Below are 22,419 nucleotides of genomic sequence, written 5' to 3' on the forward strand. Positions count from 1 at the left end.
ATGTTGCCAGGAAATAGGTACGAACATTGTATTAGCAACTAGACTCTTGTTAGGTAAAGTGTGCACAATAATGTGCATGTGATGTGTATAGCATTCATTGAAAGAAACAAGACCACTTGTGACACACCCCACATATGCTTCTGCAGCCTTTATCTGTATGGTGTGTTGCGACACCACAGACCCAAGAAAATGTGATCGGACTCTCCCGGGTGTAGCTGTGTGTGGCTGAGCATCGTTCGGGCAAAAGGTAATCCTAGTGGTTGTCAATGCCTACTGTTTGGGCCTTTTAGGCTTTTCACCAAAGGCAACTTTCCATTTCAGCCTCTGGTAAACGTCGCCTTCCGACAAAACCTGCTGGGGTAAACCTGCAGTCACCTTTCCCTGTCCTGCTCTGCGTGCTTTTTTTTAACGGTGCTTTTGTTTCTTCTTTCCCACATTTCTCGGGCGTTGACTGTTGTCTTGCATGGTACCGAACATAGTCGTAGCAGGCGCCAGAAATAGTACAAACCAAGGCAGCCATGGTTGGCAGGTGATGTGCGTTAGTGCTGATGTGAACTCCAACAGAAGTATGCTGTTGTCATGCTTTTGTCATTATTCCGTTGTCATTCCATCGCCTTCATTCCGTTGTGATAATTCTGCTACGAGGTTTATTTACGGCTAGCGGGAATCCCAGTCACGTCGGCTCCGGTGCAGAGAGTAGCCGAGCAGTTCTATCTAAGTGACAGCGTGAGCAAAAGCAGCGACACTAGCCCTTTGGTCTTTGTCTTCCTCACTTCAGAAGCCATGTGGCCTCAGTAATGCTTGTGCCATCTTTGTCATTACAATTTCTTCATTGTCAGGCAATCATCATTGTTCCTCTGTCTACACTCTGACATTGTCACTGCACTGTCATTTCCTCACCATGCCTTTGTCATTCCATTGTCACTGCATCATAATCATGCCATGTTAGTTCCAGTCATGCTGTTTTCATTTTTGCATTGTAGTCATGCATTTGTGGTCACTACATAGTTGTGGCCATTCCAGCTTTGTCATCCCGTTGTTGTCTAGCAGTTGTCATTCCAGCATTAGTCTGGTATCATCGTCCCATTGTCATTGTCATTTCCAGAATCATTCCAGCATCGTCATATAAGTGCCATCATCCAATTGTCATCCACTCTATAGCCTTGCATTCCTCATCTTTTACTTACTGCAACTACTGCAAGTGTTGTCCAGAAGCAGCTCATGTCAGCGGTTCTCACAGCCTCCATGCTGGATCCTCACAACTGCTGACTGGTAAATATGCAAGGACCCTAACTGCTTTGCAGTACTTTCTGTAGAAGAGTTGCCGTGGAACGGCAGGGGCAAGTAGACTCCTTGCTTTATGGCATGGCTCTCAAGTGAGTGTCATATTGTCGTCCAAAGCCACTCAGATGCCACTCTTCAGAACTTGTCATATGTAAAAAGGACGTTCAGTGATCACTTCATCTGCTGAACAAACCTGAGAAATCATACCACATCCACCGCCGCATTCGAGAGCCCAGTTACACTGTCAACATATCTTTCTCTGCACTGCATACAATAGTTAAACAGTGCAACTACAACTCATGTAAAGTTGAAGAATAGGCTTAGAAATTTGCCGAGAAGAAAGCCCTATGGCAAAGTTTGCCGAGGTCTCTAGGAATTTGAGGTTGCTGTTGTTGCCGCAAGGCCTTTGTGGCGGCAACTGAAACTGTTCGACTTTTGGTCTATTGCTTCAAAATAAAGCAAGCTGTGTAGTGTGAAAATAGCTGCTCATTACTTTTTCTTTGCTTTTGAGAGGTTAGTTGCTACTAATTTGTGGTTTTCAGTTTAGATGTACTACCGGTCAATGCATACTTTTCCTACGTCCCGCCAACTACGTATTAACGAGGTTTTTGGTACTGATATGTTCCCATGCTGCATTAATGGCTATAACAATTAAATTTGGCCACTTGGTGCCTGTACCTTTGTGCCGAACAACCCACACCTGCGACGTCGGCAGGAGGATGAAGGCAGAAGAGAAAAGGACGTGTGAGACCGGAGTGGAAATGCCACGCATGCTCTGTGGGGTCACAAGGTGCACGGCACAGGGGCGAGTGTAACGAAGCAAGTCGCACTTTTCGCACTCATTTTTTTTTCTTTCCCTCCTAGGATGTTGCATTCTTTTTCCTTATGGTGCACACACCCAGTAACCACATTTAATTTTTATTATTGATAACACGACATGGGAGCATTGTAGTAAGCGGTTTATTTCGGCATAAAATACATACAGAGGTTGATAGTGCAATGACTGCTCATTGTTATGTCCGACATATTGTGAAAACTGGTATCAGTACCAATTAGTTCGACCGTATTGTGAATTACACGTGTTCACATTGGGTTTTGTTTTACTTATTTTTATTTCCCTTTTTGCCGAGGAATGAATATGGGAGCGCCGGCACGGTGAGCGGCATTGGAGCTAGCTGTGGCAGAAGACAATCATTGTCTTCTTCCACAGTAATCTCACAATAATCTTGGGTGCAGCCGGCCAGGACTGGGGTCTGCTGGTGTGGACTGCAGGACCATGCCATGCTCACATTGCTGCTCAATGTGGGGCCCCAGCTGCTTTCCAGGACGGATCATCCTCATTGCGAAGCCAGGTGGCGCCCGTTCCAGAGCCAGTAGCGTCTCCTGCCCAGGCCTTGTGTGTGACCAGCTAGTGTGAGCTACACCTCTGGCATTTGCTGAGAAGCACTTCTGCCTGCTCCTCCTCTGTCACCATCACCGGCCCTGGCGTGGAACATGGGGGCGGTGTTGTCTCCTGCATGCTGCAGCAGCACCTGGTGGCACCTGGAGAAGGGCAACATCGTCATGATGGCGTTCACACTACCTCCGGGAATGGCTGCATTCCTCCACAGTACAGGGTGCAGATTTCCACGCACTCAGCTCGGAAGTACATGGTGACCCGAATCCGGTGTTCTGGTGAGACCGCGGGAGCTCAAGGACAGTTGTCTATAGTAGGTCGGGGGGGGGGGGGGGGGGGGGGGGCAATCTGCAATCTTCCCCTCCTGTTACCTGCGTGGTGCGGTGCGGTCTTCGTGCAGTGGCAACGCATTGAGCAGACACCGGCACCTTCTGGCGACCGGCTGTGCACACTCATCAGAACAAGGTAAGGGAGAAAGACCAGGCCAGGTGTGAGTCCGGAAACTGTTTAGGACCTTAGGGTTCCTGCAAGACCTCGACAACTTGGAGGCTGCACCACATTATCCGCTGCATTTTTGCGAGGTCTGCACCTAAGAAGCCGGCAGGTTTAGGGCCTTTGGGTTCCTGGAAGACCTTCAGACTTAGACGTTGCCTGGTCCGCCAATGCACGTTTGGTACAACAGTTTACAAGGTTCACCCACAGGTGGGAGTGCTGTGCCGTCGCTGCAAGCCACCGTGGGCCAGTGCCATCATCACCTTCGCAGAGGGAGGGGCAGTATGGGAGCACCAATGGCATCAGAGCCAGCTGTGGGAAAAGATAATGGACACATGAGTAGTGGCACTAAGTCGTGGTTTTGCACTGCTGGGCACAGCTGGCCAGGACTGGGGCCTGCCGGCATGGACTGCAGAACCATTGCCCACAAAACAAACATACAAGAGACGAAGAAAGACATTTGAACAAAGCCGTGTTCACAGGACCAAAAAAAAATAAATAAAGGGACCGTGAAACACTTTTTTTTAACTAATCATAGAATGGCCTCAATATAAAGGATGTGGCCTCGCGAATCTCCTGCCATAAACAATTTTTAATCCTTCAAGTAGAAGCAAAGTTAGAGGTAATTTTTGCACTGATGTGCAGCTTTCTCTATCATTTAGTCTTCGCTACTGCACTGGAAGCTGCATAGAGAGAATGGCAAAGGGCAAGACCCTGCCCAGATGGGACATGAGACACCCAGAACCTTCTTATATTTGTGCTATGTTCATCAAATTTATTGCATGTTTTAACGACAAGAAGACAAAACCTCCTGCCAAATTTGTTAAAATTGGCATGTAGGCTCAAAAGTTGACCTTTCAGCCCTGCATCTCCCCTTGAAAAAATGTTGAGTAGCCTCTGTTATAAAAAGTAAAAAAAAAAATTTATTTACCAAGGTTGAAACAATCTAAGGACTTTAAAACTGATAACTAAGAAATCCTGCTAGATATGCTGGTTGAAAGATAAGCAAATTAAAAGCTAGTAGCAGCCCGTCAGAATTTGATTCTAAGGCGAGAGAGGTAAATATTATACTCTCTCACTGTCTTTATTTAGCCCATGTAGCCAAAGAGAAAAATAATGCATGAATGATCTCCTGTGACCATGTTTGTCTTCTGGCAAAGGATTTTTTTTTTTTGTACATGCCACTGCAACTTTCGTTTATTTGTCATAAAAGAATAATGGCCTGATATTAGCGTAGTGTGAGCTTAAATAATGTGGTACATAAGGGTTCGGGAAAATTTGAAATCTTGAATACCAATCAAATAGCTTTATGCAGTTCTTTTAGATTTAGGAATTCACTGTTCAAGATTGTCAAATACATGTATTTGTTCTTCAAATACTCTGAAGGACAACACAATTTTTTTTCAGTTTAAAGGCAGAAAAATTGATGTAAGTGGAGACTGTTGAGTGAACCCAACAGTCTCCACTTACAGTCTGCACAACAACCAAGGTTTTGTGCAGACAGCTCATTTTTATGCAAATTCATAAAGGGACTCACTTTTTTGTGCAGTAGTTCCCAGTCAATAAATAGGCATGTTGCACCTTAGAAAACCTCCAAAATTGCCATTTCAATTTAAGCGAAGTGATTTATCATTTGCCATGTCTCAACATGTTTGGGTTCCTTCAAACTGATGTGACGGCGCGTTAGTATATTGCACTTAGCTCCTTCAACAAGTGCTCCACTATATCTCGTGCATCTACACACATGCTGCTTCTTTGTTTAATTGCTGTCATTGTCACGATGCAATATAGATACGGCCACCTTTTATTTGTTCCTGGCTTACAAACTCCAGTTGAGCTTAAATTAAGGTGGTAACAGCATTGCATGTAGCAGATAAGTAAACTAACCCTTTTGTTGCCAAACAGATGCCACCAATATCTTTATATTTTTCCGTGTTTATAAACTGGAAATATTTGGTATTTGAATCGGTGTTCGGAGGTGGATTCTGTCAAATATTTGTGCTCGATTATATTTGAAAATTTTATTTTTAGAGCTTCTCTGTTGTCAATAAAGTGGTGTTCGTGTGGCTCATCTGGTTATGTTTTCTTAACTCTTGTCACAGGAAGATGTCATTGCTGCTGAGCAGTAGTCAAGAGCCGATAGTTGCAGCAGAAGTGCCTCTATCAGTTGTCGAAATCAATGCGACTAGGCAACCACCATGAGAGCTGTCTGCTCTCATCATACACAAGTGCAAGCAGACGTGTGGGAATTTGCTTTGCTGCCACTGGTGCTACCCTCAGAGCTTTTTGCAGAAGTACAACTCCAAGTCGCACCTGCGCGCACACACAATCTGCAGTAGTTCATATCCTTTGACCACGTGAGCAGCCACTTGATTAAACACACACTGCCGTTATCAGAGTGAGATGGGTCACTAACCTAAATAGGCACTATGGGAACTTGGCACCATGTAGAGTAGGTAACGAGCTGTCTAGGTAAACCTCGCAGAGTAAATAGAATTGTATTGGGGACTGTGCAGTCAGGTTCGACATGAGCTGCAACACGGCGCCCCTGGTCTATAGTGCTTCACGACCGCACGGCAGCACCGACATATCAAAAATTGAACTAAAGATGGTCTGTATTACTGGTATCTATTGAACCAATTTTTCGTATGTTGGTGCCACCGACATACGAAAGGTGCAGTTTTGCAGCCCCTCTGACCACGGGCACCAGGATGCAGCTCACATTGAACGCCACCATACACACATGTGCGATAAGCTGTACAAGCACGTTAAGATTCATGTGCATTGAGAAGGCCAAGTGTGGCTATATGCTGTCATAAACTGCACTGTAAAGTTTGTTAAAGGATATTCCAGCAGAGTTCAATAATGTGTTTCATCATGTTAAAGTGTAACTGTGACTGGCAGCAGTGGAGAATAGAAGGGCAGATGTTTTAATTAGATTATGTATGTTTGATGAGACTGTTAATGTCATACTTCTTTACATGAAGGCATAAAAAAACTTAAGTGCACATTTGGTGCACAGCAGGGGCCAAGAAGAGAGAAAAAAGGGAGATAAGCGCATGGTGTATGAGACTTTCTTTTCCTGCCCTTTGTCCACATTGCACTTGTTTATTCTTTCATTTATCAAAGGCTGTGCATGTATTATTGTGCCTTAATAGCCTGACAATTTAATTGTTGATTATACCTTTTTGTTCCCCCTCTTTGGCATTTGTATCGGCATTTGCATCACTGGTATTGAAAAACATGATATTTACACTCCTGCTATATACAACATATTTACAGCTTGGGATATCAGTTGTTTGTTAGTGGCTGTATCTTTGGAAGTTTTCTGACACTTCTGTGACTCATTCTTTTGGTGTTATTATGTGATGCATGATACAGTCGATCCTCGACATAAAGAAGTTGTACTTGCAGAGAAAAAACCTTGTTATATTGCGAATTTTGTTATTTTGAGGTTTTTAAGTTTCAGCATCAAGAACAACTTCACAAATTCTCGGAGCATTCCAGGTGGATAATATCTTGTTAGTATGCACTTGTGAACAAATTGCAAGAAGGTTGGGCTCTGTCATAGCGCGGGTATGAGCGCCAGCATGTGCGGTGCAGATCACACCGATAGCAATGCATTGATGTGGCTCACGGTGTCCTAGACTTGCATGCGTTGCGTCGTGCAGCCCCGTCGATCTTTATGCCATAGCTGACCGAGCCCACTGCTCGCATCTTGTGCTCATAAATTAAAAACGAAACTGTAAAGAGATACAAATGTTGGTCTAGAGCCCCCCCCAAGGAATGTCAATTTTGTCAGAAAGGCAGAGCATTGGTGGCAGTAGCAGAGACTACATGAAGTAAGATTCGTAGTTTTATCAGTGTCATGCGCGCTCAAGCAAACATTAACAGATCTTGCTCAATGACCACGAACTCGCAGTCACAATGCAAGTGAGCGCTTCGCACCATGTCTCGTAGACTTGAGATTACGCGACCGCCAACATTAGGCGCATAGGCACAAAATGCATGTGAAGGCATTCTGCCACAGAGAGATTACCTCTGAGATTGATACGGTGTGTGGCCTGTGCACAGACATGCGAAAGGGCAGATAGGTGCGCGTTGCTAGCCATACAAGCTCCAAGTAAATGATTGAAATGGCCGAAAACTCTACTCTGCTCCGGCAGCTGCTGCTTACGGCGTGGCCGCCATATCTTGAAAGTGATCTGTGATGGGGACAAAGTGCTCGCCCACACAGCCTGCGCAGGTGCTGTATCTTGAAAGCGATCTGCGATGTGGACAATGTGCACCCAGTGCCGGCAGCTTCACATGTGCTGTGCTTTAGACGTTTAGTTTGCATTGAAGCGAGAGACAGCATGAAGGTCAGTTGTTTGCTGCTGCTTCCAGGCTTCCTCAGTCCAATGTTTTGACAGTGACTTTCCACAGTCATCGAGAGAGATTTGTCCTTGTTTACCTCTGCGCGCATGACACCATGCTTGTTAATTTAGTTAGTAAGCGAATGTTTACAACTTTAATGGCCGATAAAACTACCATCCTTTCTTCGCATAGCTGTCTACTAATTTGTTACTGCACTCGATGCTTCACCTTTTGGGCAAAACTACAATTTTTTTTTGGACGTTTGCCATTAGCTCTTTGCAATAAAGTTGTTCAAAATCGCGACGAAAGTTTTGTAAGTGAGGCGCCTTGGATATTAGACTTCGGATAAAGCAGGCATTTTTTGTTGGATTATCACAGTTCGTTGTAATGAGAGTCGACAGTTTTCTTTCGAAGAGCTTTGACGAAAAAGAACCTTTTGATCTGGCATGCGCTTTCGTCCAAACGGTTCATTGCTTGCTCTCCTTGTAAATATATGGTAAATACGTTTCCTTGTGTCTGCCTTTGGGTAACATTATTTTAATGCTTGCTCTAATAGCATGTAATCTTCCTTCAGTGTCGTTTCTGTTATGTTGTGTTAAATATTTGGAGTACTTTAGTGAGATTACAGGGATGTTAATTTATTATTGCCATTGATGGTAATTGTGATAAATATTCACCTGTAGCTTAAATTATGAGCCAAATATAAAGATCTGCAAGTCCATTCTTCGCTTATTTAAGTTATGCAGTCAAACCCACTTTTAATAATGCTACTCATAACAATGAGCAGCTTACTTCGTTGGGCTCAGATACGCTGCATAATACATCGGGCTGCTGTGCTCAAGGAACAGGGTTCAAAACCAGCAGTTGGAGATTGTTTTGCTGCACTGTAGTGTGTGCATTTTTTTTTCCTTTCGTCAAAGATAGGAAAATGTTGGCTTCACCACGACAACTTATTGAAAACATTGCTATTTTATTTCGCTGAAGCAGCAACCCATGTAAGCACTACACTCCACATCCTCTCACATTAATAAATTTTAGAGTTCAAAGCTTTTATTTGTGGAAAGATGTTCGGATTTTAGAAATCTGGTCTTTGGCCAATGCTGAGCAAACCCAGTAGACGGAGCAGTTGTGCTCTATTCGATTTTTTCTGAAATCTCCCTCAAGATGGTAGACTAGCAGAGGGCTCATTATTAGCGCTAGCATCTGTGGGTTCTGATTTTGGCATTCCGTAATTGCAGTGTGGTTTTCATTATGCAGCATCAAGGCATCCATCCTCTCCAACAACTGCTGAAGACAAGTCGCAGCAGAGACCCCTCTGTCCGTGTGACTTCTGTGACTTTGAAACTAGAAGACTGGTGTGTCTGAATAGAGATAAGGGCAACTGAGGGGCTCGATTTTGTTAATCATGACCACATAAAGCCAACAGACAATGAAGCCAAGGAACGCATTGGAAAAATTCACTGTGGTTAAAATCGGTATGTAGAAAATAATTTAAAAAAAGAAAGGAAATGAAAGTGGACGAAAAGACAACTTGTCACCGGTAGGAGCCGAACTCACAATCTGAGCATTATGCGTGCTTTGCACTACCAATTAGGCTGTGGCAATGGCTATCACTTTGTCCAAAACTTGGTAGTTATTTATGTTTACTGGATCTAGCCCTAGCAATCTTAGCCAGCGCCACTCGGGCTCTGAGTGGCGCTGACTCAGCCGTGGCAGCCACATTTTTGTGGGGGTGAAATTTGAAAATACTCGCGTGCTGCGCACTGGGCGCACATTAAAGATCCCCAGGTGGCCAAAATTAATCTGGAGTCCTTCACTACTGTGAGCTTCATAATCCGTGCGTGGTTTTGGCACATAATACTCCAGAATGCAAATATTCATCTCACATTTTTATTGCCTGTTGGATATAATAGGCGTAGTCCTTCTAGGAGCCTCCTTTTTTTCATGTCAGTGTCTTCTTGCATGTAAGCATTGTTCTACAGTAATTGAATGCTCTTTATTTATTACGAATTGCCAGTGTCTGTTTTTGAGTAATATGTAAATAATTGAACTTAGTGATTGTATTAGTTACTCTTTATATGTTTTCTGCTTATTTGTGGTGATGTAGAAATACCCTCCTTTACAATTGCTTGTTAAAGAACCAATCCTTCCCCTTTCTTAATATTACTATATTTTGCATTTCATTCTATTGGCTGCTCCAGAGAAGTTTAGTAATAGCACTTGGAAGTTCATTTATTTTTTGCCTTTGAATGCCCTTTTTATGACGTATTCAACCATAGTTAAAATTTTGAGCACAGTGTTATGACCCATGTTCTTACTTCATTCCTCCATTGGTCCATTGTACAAGAAGTCCTGCTGGCACCGATGGGCTATATGTTGTGTGTTATATTTGTACAGAGTCATATTTTCACAGCCACGAAACGATAAATGCACTGTATGCAATACTGTTGTACAAGCAGTCAGACTATGTGCCTGTATCGTTTTCTATTTCTCATCATGATTCTTCCAGAATCACAGTGGTTCTAGCCTCTTGTTGGAAAATTTCTAAGCACTAAAATCACTTCGCAGCAAATGTCTTTCGTTGATAAGCACCAACAATTAGCTGTGCTTTGCTTACTTAATGGACCTGCTTGAGTAAAATAAACATGCGGGCTAATGAGCACCGTAAGCCCAGTGGACCATTGAGATACTGTATGAAGTACTAGACAGATACCTTGTGCGCTTCAGTTTGTGCTGTGCAATGCATGTTGTTTTTTTTATTCTTGTGTGTGGTAAAAGCAATGGTTTATTATGGCACATTCTTAGTTGTATTCGCCAGAGTGGACATGACCGTGGAGTGCACTGATGGACTGCATTGCTTCTTCCGAGTTAGCTCTTGCATTGCAAGACCTGGTTTACCTTATGTGTGCATCATCTAATTCTTTAGTGCTCGGTATTGATTTGTGTACTTGTTTATTAGTTATTGATGTCTTTTACGCTTAGCAAAGCAAAGGGTGACTGATTGAAACAGCTCTAACGATAAAATTAAACAAGTGTAAAGGCTGCAGCAGCATCTGACCACACTACGCAGAAATAATTATTGTGCATTGCTGTGTGTATGTAGTAAATGGTAAACCAGATGATGAAATACCAGTATAAATAATGCTTTTAATAATGATGCATTCGGGACAAAGGGCATCTGTTCTCATTTCAAGACTTCATTGCTCAAGTGTGCTGCTTGTTATTTCAGTAACCATGTGGTAACACATCTGTTCAAAAAAGAGGAGGAGGGGGTAATTTTTGTATTGTCAGTGCAATGGGTTTAGCTCACATTTCTAAGTTTGTGTTGCTAACAGCTATCTTATAGAGGATTGTCCAAGAGAAGCATTATTTTGGCATTCTACTCTTAAAACCAGATGCTCACCATTTGTACTGTTTCGATAATTGCACCTTCACTTATTTTGCAAGTCTTACTAGTGCATAGGCTGTTGTAAAATGCACAAACTTGAGTGAGAATGCTGACATGGTCACAATTGGTAACACATGCAAATGCCATGGTGTACAAATGTCTGTGCAACAAATGTGTCATTTAGGCAGAAAGTATCCTAAATAGCCGACCGTTGCATAACACTTTTATCTGCACTGTTGTACATTCAGGTGGATGACAATTTTCCCTTTCAAAATGTGCTGAAACTCAGTTTCTAGGGGGGAAAATTAATTGGTGCCTGAAGGAAATATAAATGTTGAGAAAATCAAAACAGTGCTCTGTGTGGTATTTCTTTATATAACCCTCAAGAACTACTGAACTAACAAAAGGTTCATCATTAGCACCAGCACCTGTGTGCTCTGATTCTGGCATTTTGTAAGTGCAGGTTTGTTTTTATTGTGCAGGATCAAAGCATTCATCCTCTCCAACAACTACCAAGAATGACAAGTTGCAGCAGAGACGCCTCCACCGCTGCGACTTCTGTGCCTACGAAACCAGAAGAGAGTTTAATTTGAAAACACACATCAGGGTCCACACAGGCAAGAAGCCATTTCAGTGCCCTTCATGCTTTCTGAGGTTCTCGCAAAAGGGCACTTTCACAAGACATCAGCGCATTCATGCAGGTGAGTGGCCTTTTCAACGCCATTTATGGCTCAGAGATCCAACCTGAAGAGTCATTTACGCATCCACTCAGGCGAGAAGCCATTTCAGTGCCCTTTATGCCCTCTGAGCTTTTCGCAAAAGGGCACTCTCGCAAGACATCAGCTCACCCACACAGGTGAGCAGCCTTTTACAATGACATTTATCAACCATAATCCAACCTGATTAATGATCTGCGTGTCCACTCAGGTGAGCGACCATACCAGTGCACCATCTGCTCCAAGTCCTATGGGAGGGCCGATTACTTGAAGGTACACATGAAAGCACAGCACCATGGCAGCCCCAAGTAAGTCACCAGCCTTGTAGGTATGCATTATGTATGGGGCAGAGTCCAGAATCATGAAGCTACCTACCTGCGCAGTACGTTGAATGGCGTTCTGGTGCTTCAGGAAGCAAGTGTTCATATGTTCTTATTTGTTGAACTGCCAATTGACTTCGCAAGATGTTCTGGCATAATGTAGCAAGTTGCAGGGAGATTTGTTGTCCTTCTGTGGCACTGACCACATTCCTGTGGTATGCCTTCATGTGAAGGCACAACGACGTTGAAGGAATCGTCTGTCAGCTAGGCCCCCTAAATAGTCATGCTTGCCGTAAAATAGGCATTAATAATTCAGAATGCTAGGCCAATCATCAGGATTTATTGGTCTTCTCCAAACGTGCTGCTGCCTAAATGAACATTCTTGGGAGTGTACTACAATGTGAAAAGCAAAAGTGAATAATAAATAGACTACAGGAATCTGGGTTCATGATATATACTTGTGATGTGATCCTTCGTTTTTATTATCAGAAATGTCAGTGAAGGATTGTCGCTTGTGGACACTGGTTGTAGTGAAGGTTCTGTTTATGTTGTCAGTGACGCTCCTTTCCTGGAAACACAGCAACAAGGACTTCAAATTCGTCTTATGTCCTTTGATAACTAACCAATTTTAAAAAATGCAGGCTGTAAAACACTCCCTAGATGGCACTTTACAAGTTCCAGTCCTTAATATTGATGAAGCAGTGCACTAAAAACACTCATTCATGCATGCATGAAAAAGCACATGGTCAAGGTTCACCAACTAGCCGATCAGTATCTATTAAGTTCCAATGTGTAGCCAAAATTTCTGGCGGGGGACCCTTCAAGAGATATTTACATGTGTATTACGAAAAGCTAACTGCATATTGCCTTTTTTTAAGTGTTAAGGCGTTCAGAGGTGGGAAAGAACACTGTGCTGGTGTAAGACCAGTATGTGGGTTCCTCGTCATTCTGGACATTAGCAGTATTTCCTTGTTGTCGTGATACGTTTATTTTTATTTATTTCATACTGCAGATCATGTTACAGATCCAAGCAGATCAAATACAGAAATTTATAACATTCGAAGGTAGCAAGTAATAGCAACTAAAGAAAACATGCAGCAACACAATGCATTGTCAGTTATTGTGTTCGCATCCACTCTGTAATGGTATGTGGGAAAAAGGAAAACTTGTATGTATCAGTGTGAGCAAAGTAAAGGGTTAGTGAACTGGATTGCTAATGATGCATGCAGCATGTAGTTAGAAATGATACATAGGGTGCAGGATAAAGCGCCAATTTCTTATCAGCAAGGAAAGAAATTCTCAACACATTCTTTTTCTTCTGGTTTCAAGGGGTTGGATGCTGTTATTTTTCATTAGCTCAGATGGTGCATTGAACTGTGAAAATTTTGAATACATAAACCTTACTGATTTCCTTCTAGTTCTTTCAGGTTTTTAATATATATTGGTTATAGTATGTGGGTCATACACCACAACCTAGAGGCAGTAAGGGTAAAAGCAGACAGATTCAGGCTGGTACTTGCAAACAAATATGCTGCCTTAGAACAGGGAGACGACGATGACATAGAGCTAATGAATGAAACCGTAACTAGGTTGACTTGAGAGGCAGCAATTCAAGTGGGAGGCAAGGTAGCAAGGCAACCAGTAGGCAAGCTCTCCCAAGTAACAAAGGACCTAATAAAGAAAAGACAAAATCAAAGCGCCCAACTCAAGAAATAAGATAAAATTCGCGGAACTGTCAAAACTGATCAACAAGGTGAAAATAAGGGATATTCGAAACTATAATGTGAGAAAGACTGAAGAAGCCATAAAAAATGGACGCAGAGTGAAATCGGTGAGAAAGAAATGTGGCACAGGACAAACCGAGATGTATACACTGAAAGATAAGCAGGATAATATCATCAGCAGTCTTGAAGATATAGTAAAAGCAGCGAAAGAATTCTATACTGATCTGTACAGTACCCAGAGGAGTCGGGGTACCTCAATTAGAAACAGTAAGGAACTGGATACAGGAACTCCTCCTATAGCCAGCGATGAAGTCAGAAGGGCCTTGCAGGACATGAAACGAGGAAGAATGGCAGGAGAAGATAGAATAACAGTCGATTTAATCAAAGATGGAGGAGACATAGTGTTTGAAAAACGGGCGGCTTTTTATATGAAGTTTCTATCGACGGCAAGGGTCCCAGAAGACTGGAAGAATGCAAACATTATACTAATCCACAAAAAGGGAGACGTTAAAGAATTGAAAATTTATAGGCCCATTAGCTTACTGCCAGTATTACATTGTTACAGGGAAATAAAATATGTGTATTTACATTATATACAGTTAAGAGGCTGTAGCTCAGTGGTCAGGGTACCACCATCTACCGATCGTCGAGACACTTCAACCTACCCTTCACTTCACGGCGCCCTTTCATCCACAGCGGCACGAACTCGTACGTGACATTAACCCCCGGCAGCAGAAGCATCGTCTCGATGCTTCCTAGGGTGTCGAATCAGTGTGCGAGTTATAGAGCTTTAGTCACGAAACGTGCACAATATCAGTTTTTGGTGGGGTAGAAGACGTTGAAGTCACAGGTGATATCTTATATGTGAGGCTGGTGACTTGGTGAAGAACTCGGTATGGCCCGACATATCGCGGCAGCAGTTTCTCGCAAAGGCTGACCCGACGGGAGTGTAATCAAAGCAGGACAAGTGACCCAGGGCTGAAATGAACGTCCCGACGACGACTGCCGTAACGGTCCTTCTGGCTAGCTTGAGATGCCAGAAGATGGTCACGGGCAACGGCTTTGTGAGCATAGAACGTGGTAGTGGTATTATCAGAAGGGAGCAGCGAGTCAAGAGGCAGGAGTGGGTCATGGCTATATAGTAGCTAACACTGAGTGCAACCAGTTATACCGTGACGGGACGAATTGTACACAAACGTCACGAAGGGTAAGGTGCAGTCCCAATCCCGGTGATCATCAGGCATGTACACGGAGAGCATGTCCGTGAGTGTACGGTTGAGATGCTCGGTGAGTCCATTTGTCTGTGGTTGGTAGGCTGTCGTTAACTTGTGGGACCTGGAGCAAGAGTGAAGAAGGTCGTCGGCAACCTTAGAAAGAAAACAGTGGCCCCTTTCAGTGAGTAGCTGACGTGGGGCACCATGACGTAGGATCACCGCATGAAGGAGAAAATCAGCCACATCAGTTGCCCAGCTCGTAGGGAGGGCCCACGTTATGGCATAAAGCGTGGTATAGTCCGTTGCAACAGCCACCCACTTGTTGCCCAAGGATGAAGTTGGAAATGGGCCAAGGAGGTCCAGGCCGACACAGTAAAATGGCTCACTGGGGATATCTATAGGCTGAAGGTGCCCAGCAAGAGACAATGGAGCTATGGAGGCTTCTTGCGCCATTGGCAAAGTTGGCAGGCAGTGACGTAACTTTGAACAGAGCGATATAGCCCAGGCGCAGAAAAATCGCCTGCGCACACGGTCGTACATACGGGAGACACCCAAATGACCAGCGTGGGGCACATTGTGCAACTGCGCGAGTATTGTCAAGTGCAGGTGCTGGGGAACGACCAGAAGCAGTTCAGCACCATGTGGACTCGTATTGCGTCGATATAAGGTCCCGTCCTGGAGAACAAACATACGGAGGGAAACGTCCTTTGCTCCGAGGTAAGGCGTTCAATGATGGATCACGAATATGGGTCTCGACGCTGCTCGTCGGTGATGCGTGAGAAGTCTGGGATCGACAAAACGCAGGTATCTGTATCGGATTCCCTCGGGAAGGTTGACAGAATAGCAGGAGAGGCAGTTGGCGTCATTATGTAGCCGCCCAGATTTATAGGACGCAGAAAATGAATACTCTTGCAGGCATAAAGCCCAGCAGCCAAGACAGGCTGTCGGATCCTGGAGTGAGGATAGCCAACATAAAACATGATGGTCTGTCACGACAGTGAAGTGGCGACCGAAGAGGTAAGGGCAGAACTTAGCAATGAACCAAACAAGGGCCAAACGTTCACGTTCTGTTATGGAGTAGTTGCGCTCTGGTGCTGAAAGAAGACTGCTAGCATACGCGATCACGTGATTGGTGTCCCACTGTCGTTGGAACAAGATAGCGCCAATGCCATGGCCGCTTGCATCAGTGCGAACTTTTGTGTAGGCATGCGGATCAAAATGACACAACACGGGTGGATTAATAAGGCGATGGATAAGCATTGAAAATACTGCAGCCTTGTCAGGTCCCCAACGAAAAGTGGTGTCCTTTTTGAGGAGGTCTGTCAGAGGACGAGCAATTTCCTCAAAGTTCTGAATAAATCGCCGAAAATAGGAACACAGCCCTAGGAAACTTTGGACATCGGTAGGAAAACATGGAAGTGGAAACTCACCAACGGCACTAACTTTATCAGGATCAGGCTGGACGCCTGCAGCTTCAACCAAGTGACCAAGTACTTGTATTTGGCGGTGGCTGAAATGGCATTTGGCAGAATTGAGTTGTAGGCCAGCCCATTGAAAAACAGCAGGTATAGCTGAGAGTCGGTGCAGGTGGCTCTCAAACGTCAGTGAAAAAACGATGTCATCAAGGTAGCAGAGGCACGTGGTCCATTTGAATCCATGCAGAAGAGAGTCAGTAATGCGCTCGAAGGTAGAAGGGCCATTCCACAGTCCGAAAGGCATCACTTTAAATTGGTAGAGACCATCAGGGGTGACGAAGGCGGTCTTTTCACGATCTCGTTCATCCACTGCAATTTGCTAGTAACCAGAGCGCAAATCAATTGACGAAAAATAACTGGCACCGTGTAACCAGTCCAGCATGTCATCAATACATGGAAGCGGGTACACATCCTTTTTGGTAATCCTATTAAGGTGACGGCAGTCGACACAAAATCTCCAGGTGTTTAACTGAAGCATAACTGCGAGTCGGCCTAGTTGGAACAGATTCATCTTACAGCTTTTTGTGCGCAAACAAACAGGGACGAAGAATAGGAGCAACACAAGGACGAGCACTTTCTAACAACTGGTTCTATTTTTGAAGAACCACCTGCTTAAGTACCCACAGATCTGCGCGATCTAGTCAACAGAGCACGCCTATAGTGCATATGATACCCGCAGATCTGCGCGATCAAGAGAGCACGTCAATAGTACATATAACACTTGTGATAAAACAATGTGGACGAAAGCCACCCAGTCAACATAAAAACAGCAAGGTGCATGAAACAGCCACCTACAATAAAATGCGGTAAAGATGTAATGATAGAAGCGAATTTTCTTTATCTAACAATGAAGCAGAAGGATGGCTGATGCATTTTTCTTTTTGTTTTTCAATCCAGTGTGCTTCCACAATTTCCCTCGCATTTATTTTTTCGTACTGCCTGAGTTTTCGGAAGTTTTCGCGGCCCCTAGGAAGTCCGAAAAATTGGACGTTGACTGTAAATTGACCAAAAGTATACTTCAACGGTCCATGGGGCGAACGCGCGGTGGAAGGAGGACGAGAAAAGAAATAACCGACGCATTGAGCAATGAACGGGGAATGCGGTACGCGACCGCTTCTTCGAAGGAGCCCGAGCTCAAAAAACAGTGTTGGCTGACGCCAAGATGCAGGTGTCCCTCATCCAAACCAAAATAAACTCTTTAAAGCAGTGAGATGCAGCAATGAGGCATTGTGTGTGGGCTGAGAATATGTCGGGACAATTGAGGTTGCCTTTCCAGCTGCTGAGAGAGAATCCCACTTGTGACAAAGTTCAGGCCTCATAGCAATGAGCTTGCTATCAATTGATAGAAATTGCTCATATTCGATGATATCTTCTTCTGCATGCATCTCTTTTTATTCGTATTTGAAAATGTTTACTCAATTTGCAATGGGCTTGTTTTTCGAAGATATTTTATTCGCTGTGAATATTACTTACCCCTCCCTTCTGTTTTATTTTGAAATAAAATACTACTCCTTACTATTCATACTGGATAAACTCGTTTTTTCTTAACTTTAAACATGCTTACTAGAGAGTGACAGCATCGAGCGACTTGGTGTCAGCTTGTCTTGACATAAGTCAAATTTCTGTCACTCTAGGAATTTTGCAAAGGCACTCAGGAAAACCTGGAAAACTCATGGAATTTGGGAATGTCAGCTTGGTAGACACCCTGCATAATACTCCTTGTTAGACTTTTTATTACTGTGTTTGAGCTTTGTCATTGTCTTGCATGTTAGCATTTTTTATAGCAATATAATAAACTCTCTTCACTAGGAATGCACTGTCTTTTCTTGAGTATTGTCTAAATTACGGTGCTTAGTGAGAGCATTGTTAACGCCTTTTGCTTACACCTATTGCAATAACCTCCCTTGTAAGTGTTGGCAATAAACCTAATCCTTCTCCTTCTTACTTTTTCTCTCTTGGCATCTTCCTTTCTTGGGATGCTTCCTAGAATTTTAGTTATGGCATTTGCATGCCTCTCAATACTTCTGAATCTTTAATGCGAGGAATTATACAGAAAGCTCTCGGCTAGATTTGGATTGGATAAACTTTATTAAAGGTCGTGCAGGACGCACGTCAACACGCAGTCTTGGCAAGGTTGCTATGAATATTTTTGTCAACCTTAAAGAGAAAGATTTTTCGCTTATGAATTCGGCGAAGTAAAGTACAGTATAAATTAGACCTAATAAACTAAATACCCCGCAGGGGCGCCTGTGTCAGCAAGCATTTCCTGCTGTTTCCCGTTTCCTGCATTTCCTGTTTCGGTGTGTTGCAACACCATGTACCCGAGCACATGAAGGTTGGAACCTCCCACATCTAGCCCTGTGCGGCTTAGCCGTGTGTGGAGAAAAGTTCATCCTGAGGGTTGAGCCAATGTTGATTGCTTGGACCTTCAGGCCCTCGGCGGAGGCAACACACCCCTTTGGCCTCGGCTTCACGTAGACAGCACCTTTGAACTGACCCACCCATGGGAAATCGGTAGTTGCTTTTTACAACCTTTTCTAACCTCTCCAACTTTCGTGTTTCGGTCTCACAATCATTCCTGCCTTCACTTTTTTACTTCCTATCTTTCTGACAGCAGAATTAACCTTCTGTGGAGCAACTAACCTTAGCTGTACATGTTAGAATTTAAGTGGAAATGTGCAGTTGGCTTTTGCAAGACTTTTATATTTTTTATAACTCCTGTGGCGTCCTCTGGTTGAACTCCATGGTGAGCGGCTGACATTACTTTCTCTAAACTCCCTGATCGCCCGCATGAACAAGGGTGCACTGAAGACGTTTTCAAATTTTACTGGAAAACTGGAAAAGACGATAAGAATGAGTTTACCTTTTCTCGTGTTGAAATCTGACCGAAGCTCTTGGTGCAGGCTGCAAAGCATCGAAGATGGCTAGCGGCAATCTCCTCTTGGAACTCCACCATGTGAAACAACATCAAAAGCCTCCATACCTTGTGGCATTCGGTGAAATTCCAGTTAGAATATCCCCGTGCCGAACTATGAACACCAGCCGTGGTGTTGTCTCCGATGATGACCTGATGGAGCTAACAGAAGCTGAACTATTAGAAGGCTGGAGCGAGCAAAATGTGATCAATGGTAAGCAAATTATGTTACAACGTAATGGAATGGAGATCAAAACCAAGCATCTAATACTCGCCTTCGGCTCAACCATCATCCCCGAGAAAACTGAGTTAGGCTATTTAAATATCCGTATCAGACCATGTGTTCCAAGCTCTCCTTGATGCTTTAAATTCCAGCGTTTCGGCCACAGTTCCCAGAACGTACGAAGCCCACAGACATGCACTAAATGTAGTGTTTGTGACCATGCCTCTGAAACATGCAAGAACACTCTGCAGTTTGTGAACTGTGATGGCGAGCATGCTGCATACTCGCGATCGTGCCCATCTTGGAAGAAAGAAGAAATAATCAGAATCAAAGCCGGAAAAAATTCAAGAAGGCTTGGAGCTAGGTATCATACCTGCCAGCAAACAGCTTTGCCAAAGTGGCGCGTCAGGGGGCAGAGCCAGAAAAGCCCCCGGCGGCTGTGTAGCCTACGCGCAGTCAGCCAGCGGTGACGCCATCTGCCTCCTCGGCGGCTGCAGCTAGCGCCACGCTGCCATCCCAGAAGGTGCCATTCATCTCCGAGCTGGTGACTTCGAGTCATGTCTCAAGAACAGGGCGTCACGTGAAACATAGCTCTGAACATAACCAACCAGATGGCTCTGTCAGCCCTTAAGGAGCAGGGAGATTCTTGCGACCGCTCTAAAAAATAAAAGCACCGCATCACGGGGCCAAAAGGAGCCCTGTGAATTAATTTTATCTTCTTTTACTTGACACACAGCACAAACATCTTCGGTAATATAGATACGCAGATCCTACAGTGGAAAGGCAGAGGACTACTTCGTAACCTCGACAACATCGCAAAACTCGTACACATATTTAATCTGAGTGTATTGTGTGTCCAAGAGACACACTTAAAGCCTACAGAGTCAAACTTTCTTAAGCAATATGCCATTTTGCGTAATGACCGTGATGACACTTCTGCCTCGCTTGGAGCTGTAGCTATCGCTGTAAATAATTCTGTTGCTTGCCAACAGTTTGCCCTTTGGATGTCTCTCGAGGCTGTATCTGTGCAAGCAATTTTATTTAGCAAGCTGACAACCTTTTGCTCCATTTACATACTAGCCAACTATCAGCTCAGTAAAACAAAATTTTGCAGCCCCATTGACCAGCTCCCAGAACCTTGCATTATCACCGGTGACATTAATGCCCATAAGAACCTCTGGGGAGGCTCCCAGTGCAACACAAGAGACCGAATATTTGAAAACTTCCTTCTGACTTCAAGTCACTTTAACAAGAAAGAGCCAACATATTACAATGTCTGATAGTTCATATTTCTCTACAGATTTAGTGATTGGCTCTACGTTCCTTCTATATTAATTTAAAATGGGGTTTAATAACAAATCCTTTTGGTAATGACCACTTCCTTGTAATGTTAAACATAATAGAGCAACATTAACGTCTTCCACATGCTCCTCTGTAGAAATCAGCCTCCGCCAATTGGGATCATTTTAAAGAATCAATTTGTCACTAGGTTTATAAGCTTTGTTACTTCTGATGATGCACTGGCTTATTTTACAGCTCTTATTATTGACACAGAAAAAGTTCATCCCTCAAACAAGAAGTTGTTCACGTGGAAGTTGAGTTCCCGTTTGGAACGATGGCTTCAGACAAGCTCGAAAACGGCAAAACAGAGCATGGGGCATTGTGAACCCAACTGCAGAAAACCTTCTTGAATTTAAACAGACAAAATCACAGCGAACGCACACATAATGGCAAAGTATGAGAGCAAGCTGGGTGAGGTTTCTTTCAGGAATCAATTCGTATACCCAGGAAACAAAAGCAGGCAATGCGCTCAGACGGCTAAAAAAACAACTACATCCTCTACCCTTCTTAAATGATCAAGAAAAGGGGTTGGAAGACCAGCCAGACACTATTGGTAAACATTTTGAGTATGTATCTTGCTCCGCACACTATTCAGACATTTTTTAAAATACAAAGAAATAGAAGAATGCTAGACACTGCAAAGACCACAAATGCAGAGGAAACAATCTATATAACCACCCATTCAACATTACCGAGCTTAAAGCAGCATGGAACGTCGGCAGAAGCTCTGTGCCGGGAGCAGACAGGATCGTGTATGACATAATCGACAACGTGCACATGGACAAAATTACCCTTCTTTTGGACAGCCAGACACTTTCCAGCATCATGGAAATTGGCTACTGTCCCAGTTCTAAAACAAGGCAAAGGCCCGCCTATGGTAACGAGCTGCCTATGTAGGCTTTTGAAAAGATGATAAATCGATATGGAAAAGGTCTATGCCACCACATGGCACTACAGCATTATCAGAGACCTATTGCAAATGGGTATCCATGGCAACATGCTTAGCTTGATTGAAAAGCTATCTCTCGCCGTACTTTCCAAGTTAGAATTGGTAATGATCTGCCTAGGTCACTTACACAGGAAACTGGGGTACCGCAGGGTGACATACTTAACTGTATCCTTTTTATTGCTAAAATGAACTCTTTACATTCGTGCATCCCACAGTGTTTTATTGAGCATATGTTGATGATGTGCAAATTGGATTTAAATTGTATAACCTCGCAGTCTGCGAGCGACAAATTCAGTTTGAGCTGATCAGAATCTCAACATGGGCAAATCGCTTTAAACTGCTGCGTCCTCTTTACAAGAAAGAGGGGCCTTGTCCCAGAGCCAAGTATTGATTTCATGGTCAGAGCCTACCTTTGAACACAGCACAGATTTCTTCCTGTCATACTTGTCTTTCAACCTACATTCATTTCACATGTATATGAAAGCCCAATGTTTAAAAACAATTCTTCCACACACGACATGAGGTAGGAGAGTAAGCTGGGAGAGGTTTTTTTCAGGAATAAGTGACAGGGGCTGCTTAATGAACCTGCAGAGGAGCCTCATACAGTCGCGTCTGAATTATGGTTCC

At 43.7% G+C, this 22,419-nt stretch overlaps 1 protein-coding gene across 16 annotated transcripts in view; it reads left to right on the forward strand.

Moving 5' to 3' along the window:
- Nucleotides 1–22,419, forward strand: part of LOC135897010 (gastrula zinc finger protein XlCGF49.1-like) — a 59,623-nt gene that overhangs the window by 23,352 nt on the left and 13,852 nt on the right. For 2 of the 16 annotated variants that reach the window (XM_070522533.1, XM_065425571.2), the window contains exons 2-5: nucleotides 2,521–2,958; nucleotides 11,399–11,617; nucleotides 11,689–11,772; nucleotides 11,844–11,940. In XM_070522533.1, coding sequence (XP_070378634.1) covers nucleotides 2,802–2,958; nucleotides 11,399–11,617; nucleotides 11,689–11,772; nucleotides 11,844–11,940 — 557 coding nt within the window. In that variant the 5' untranslated portion in view covers nucleotides 2,521–2,801. Of the gene's footprint in view, nucleotides 1–2,520; nucleotides 2,959–3,020; nucleotides 3,146–5,274; nucleotides 5,530–5,549; nucleotides 6,694–8,785; nucleotides 8,884–11,398; nucleotides 11,618–11,688; nucleotides 11,773–11,843; nucleotides 11,941–19,268; nucleotides 19,494–22,419 lie in introns of those variants that run through there. The other 14 variants (XR_011507496.1, XR_011507495.1, XR_011507489.1 and 11 more) reach the window with 13 other exon arrangements.

This window comes from Dermacentor albipictus, chromosome 7 (assembly GCF_038994185.2).
Source record: "Dermacentor albipictus isolate Rhodes 1998 colony chromosome 7, USDA_Dalb.pri_finalv2, whole genome shotgun sequence".
Lineage (NCBI taxonomy): Eukaryota > Metazoa > Arthropoda > Arachnida > Ixodida > Ixodidae > Dermacentor > Dermacentor albipictus.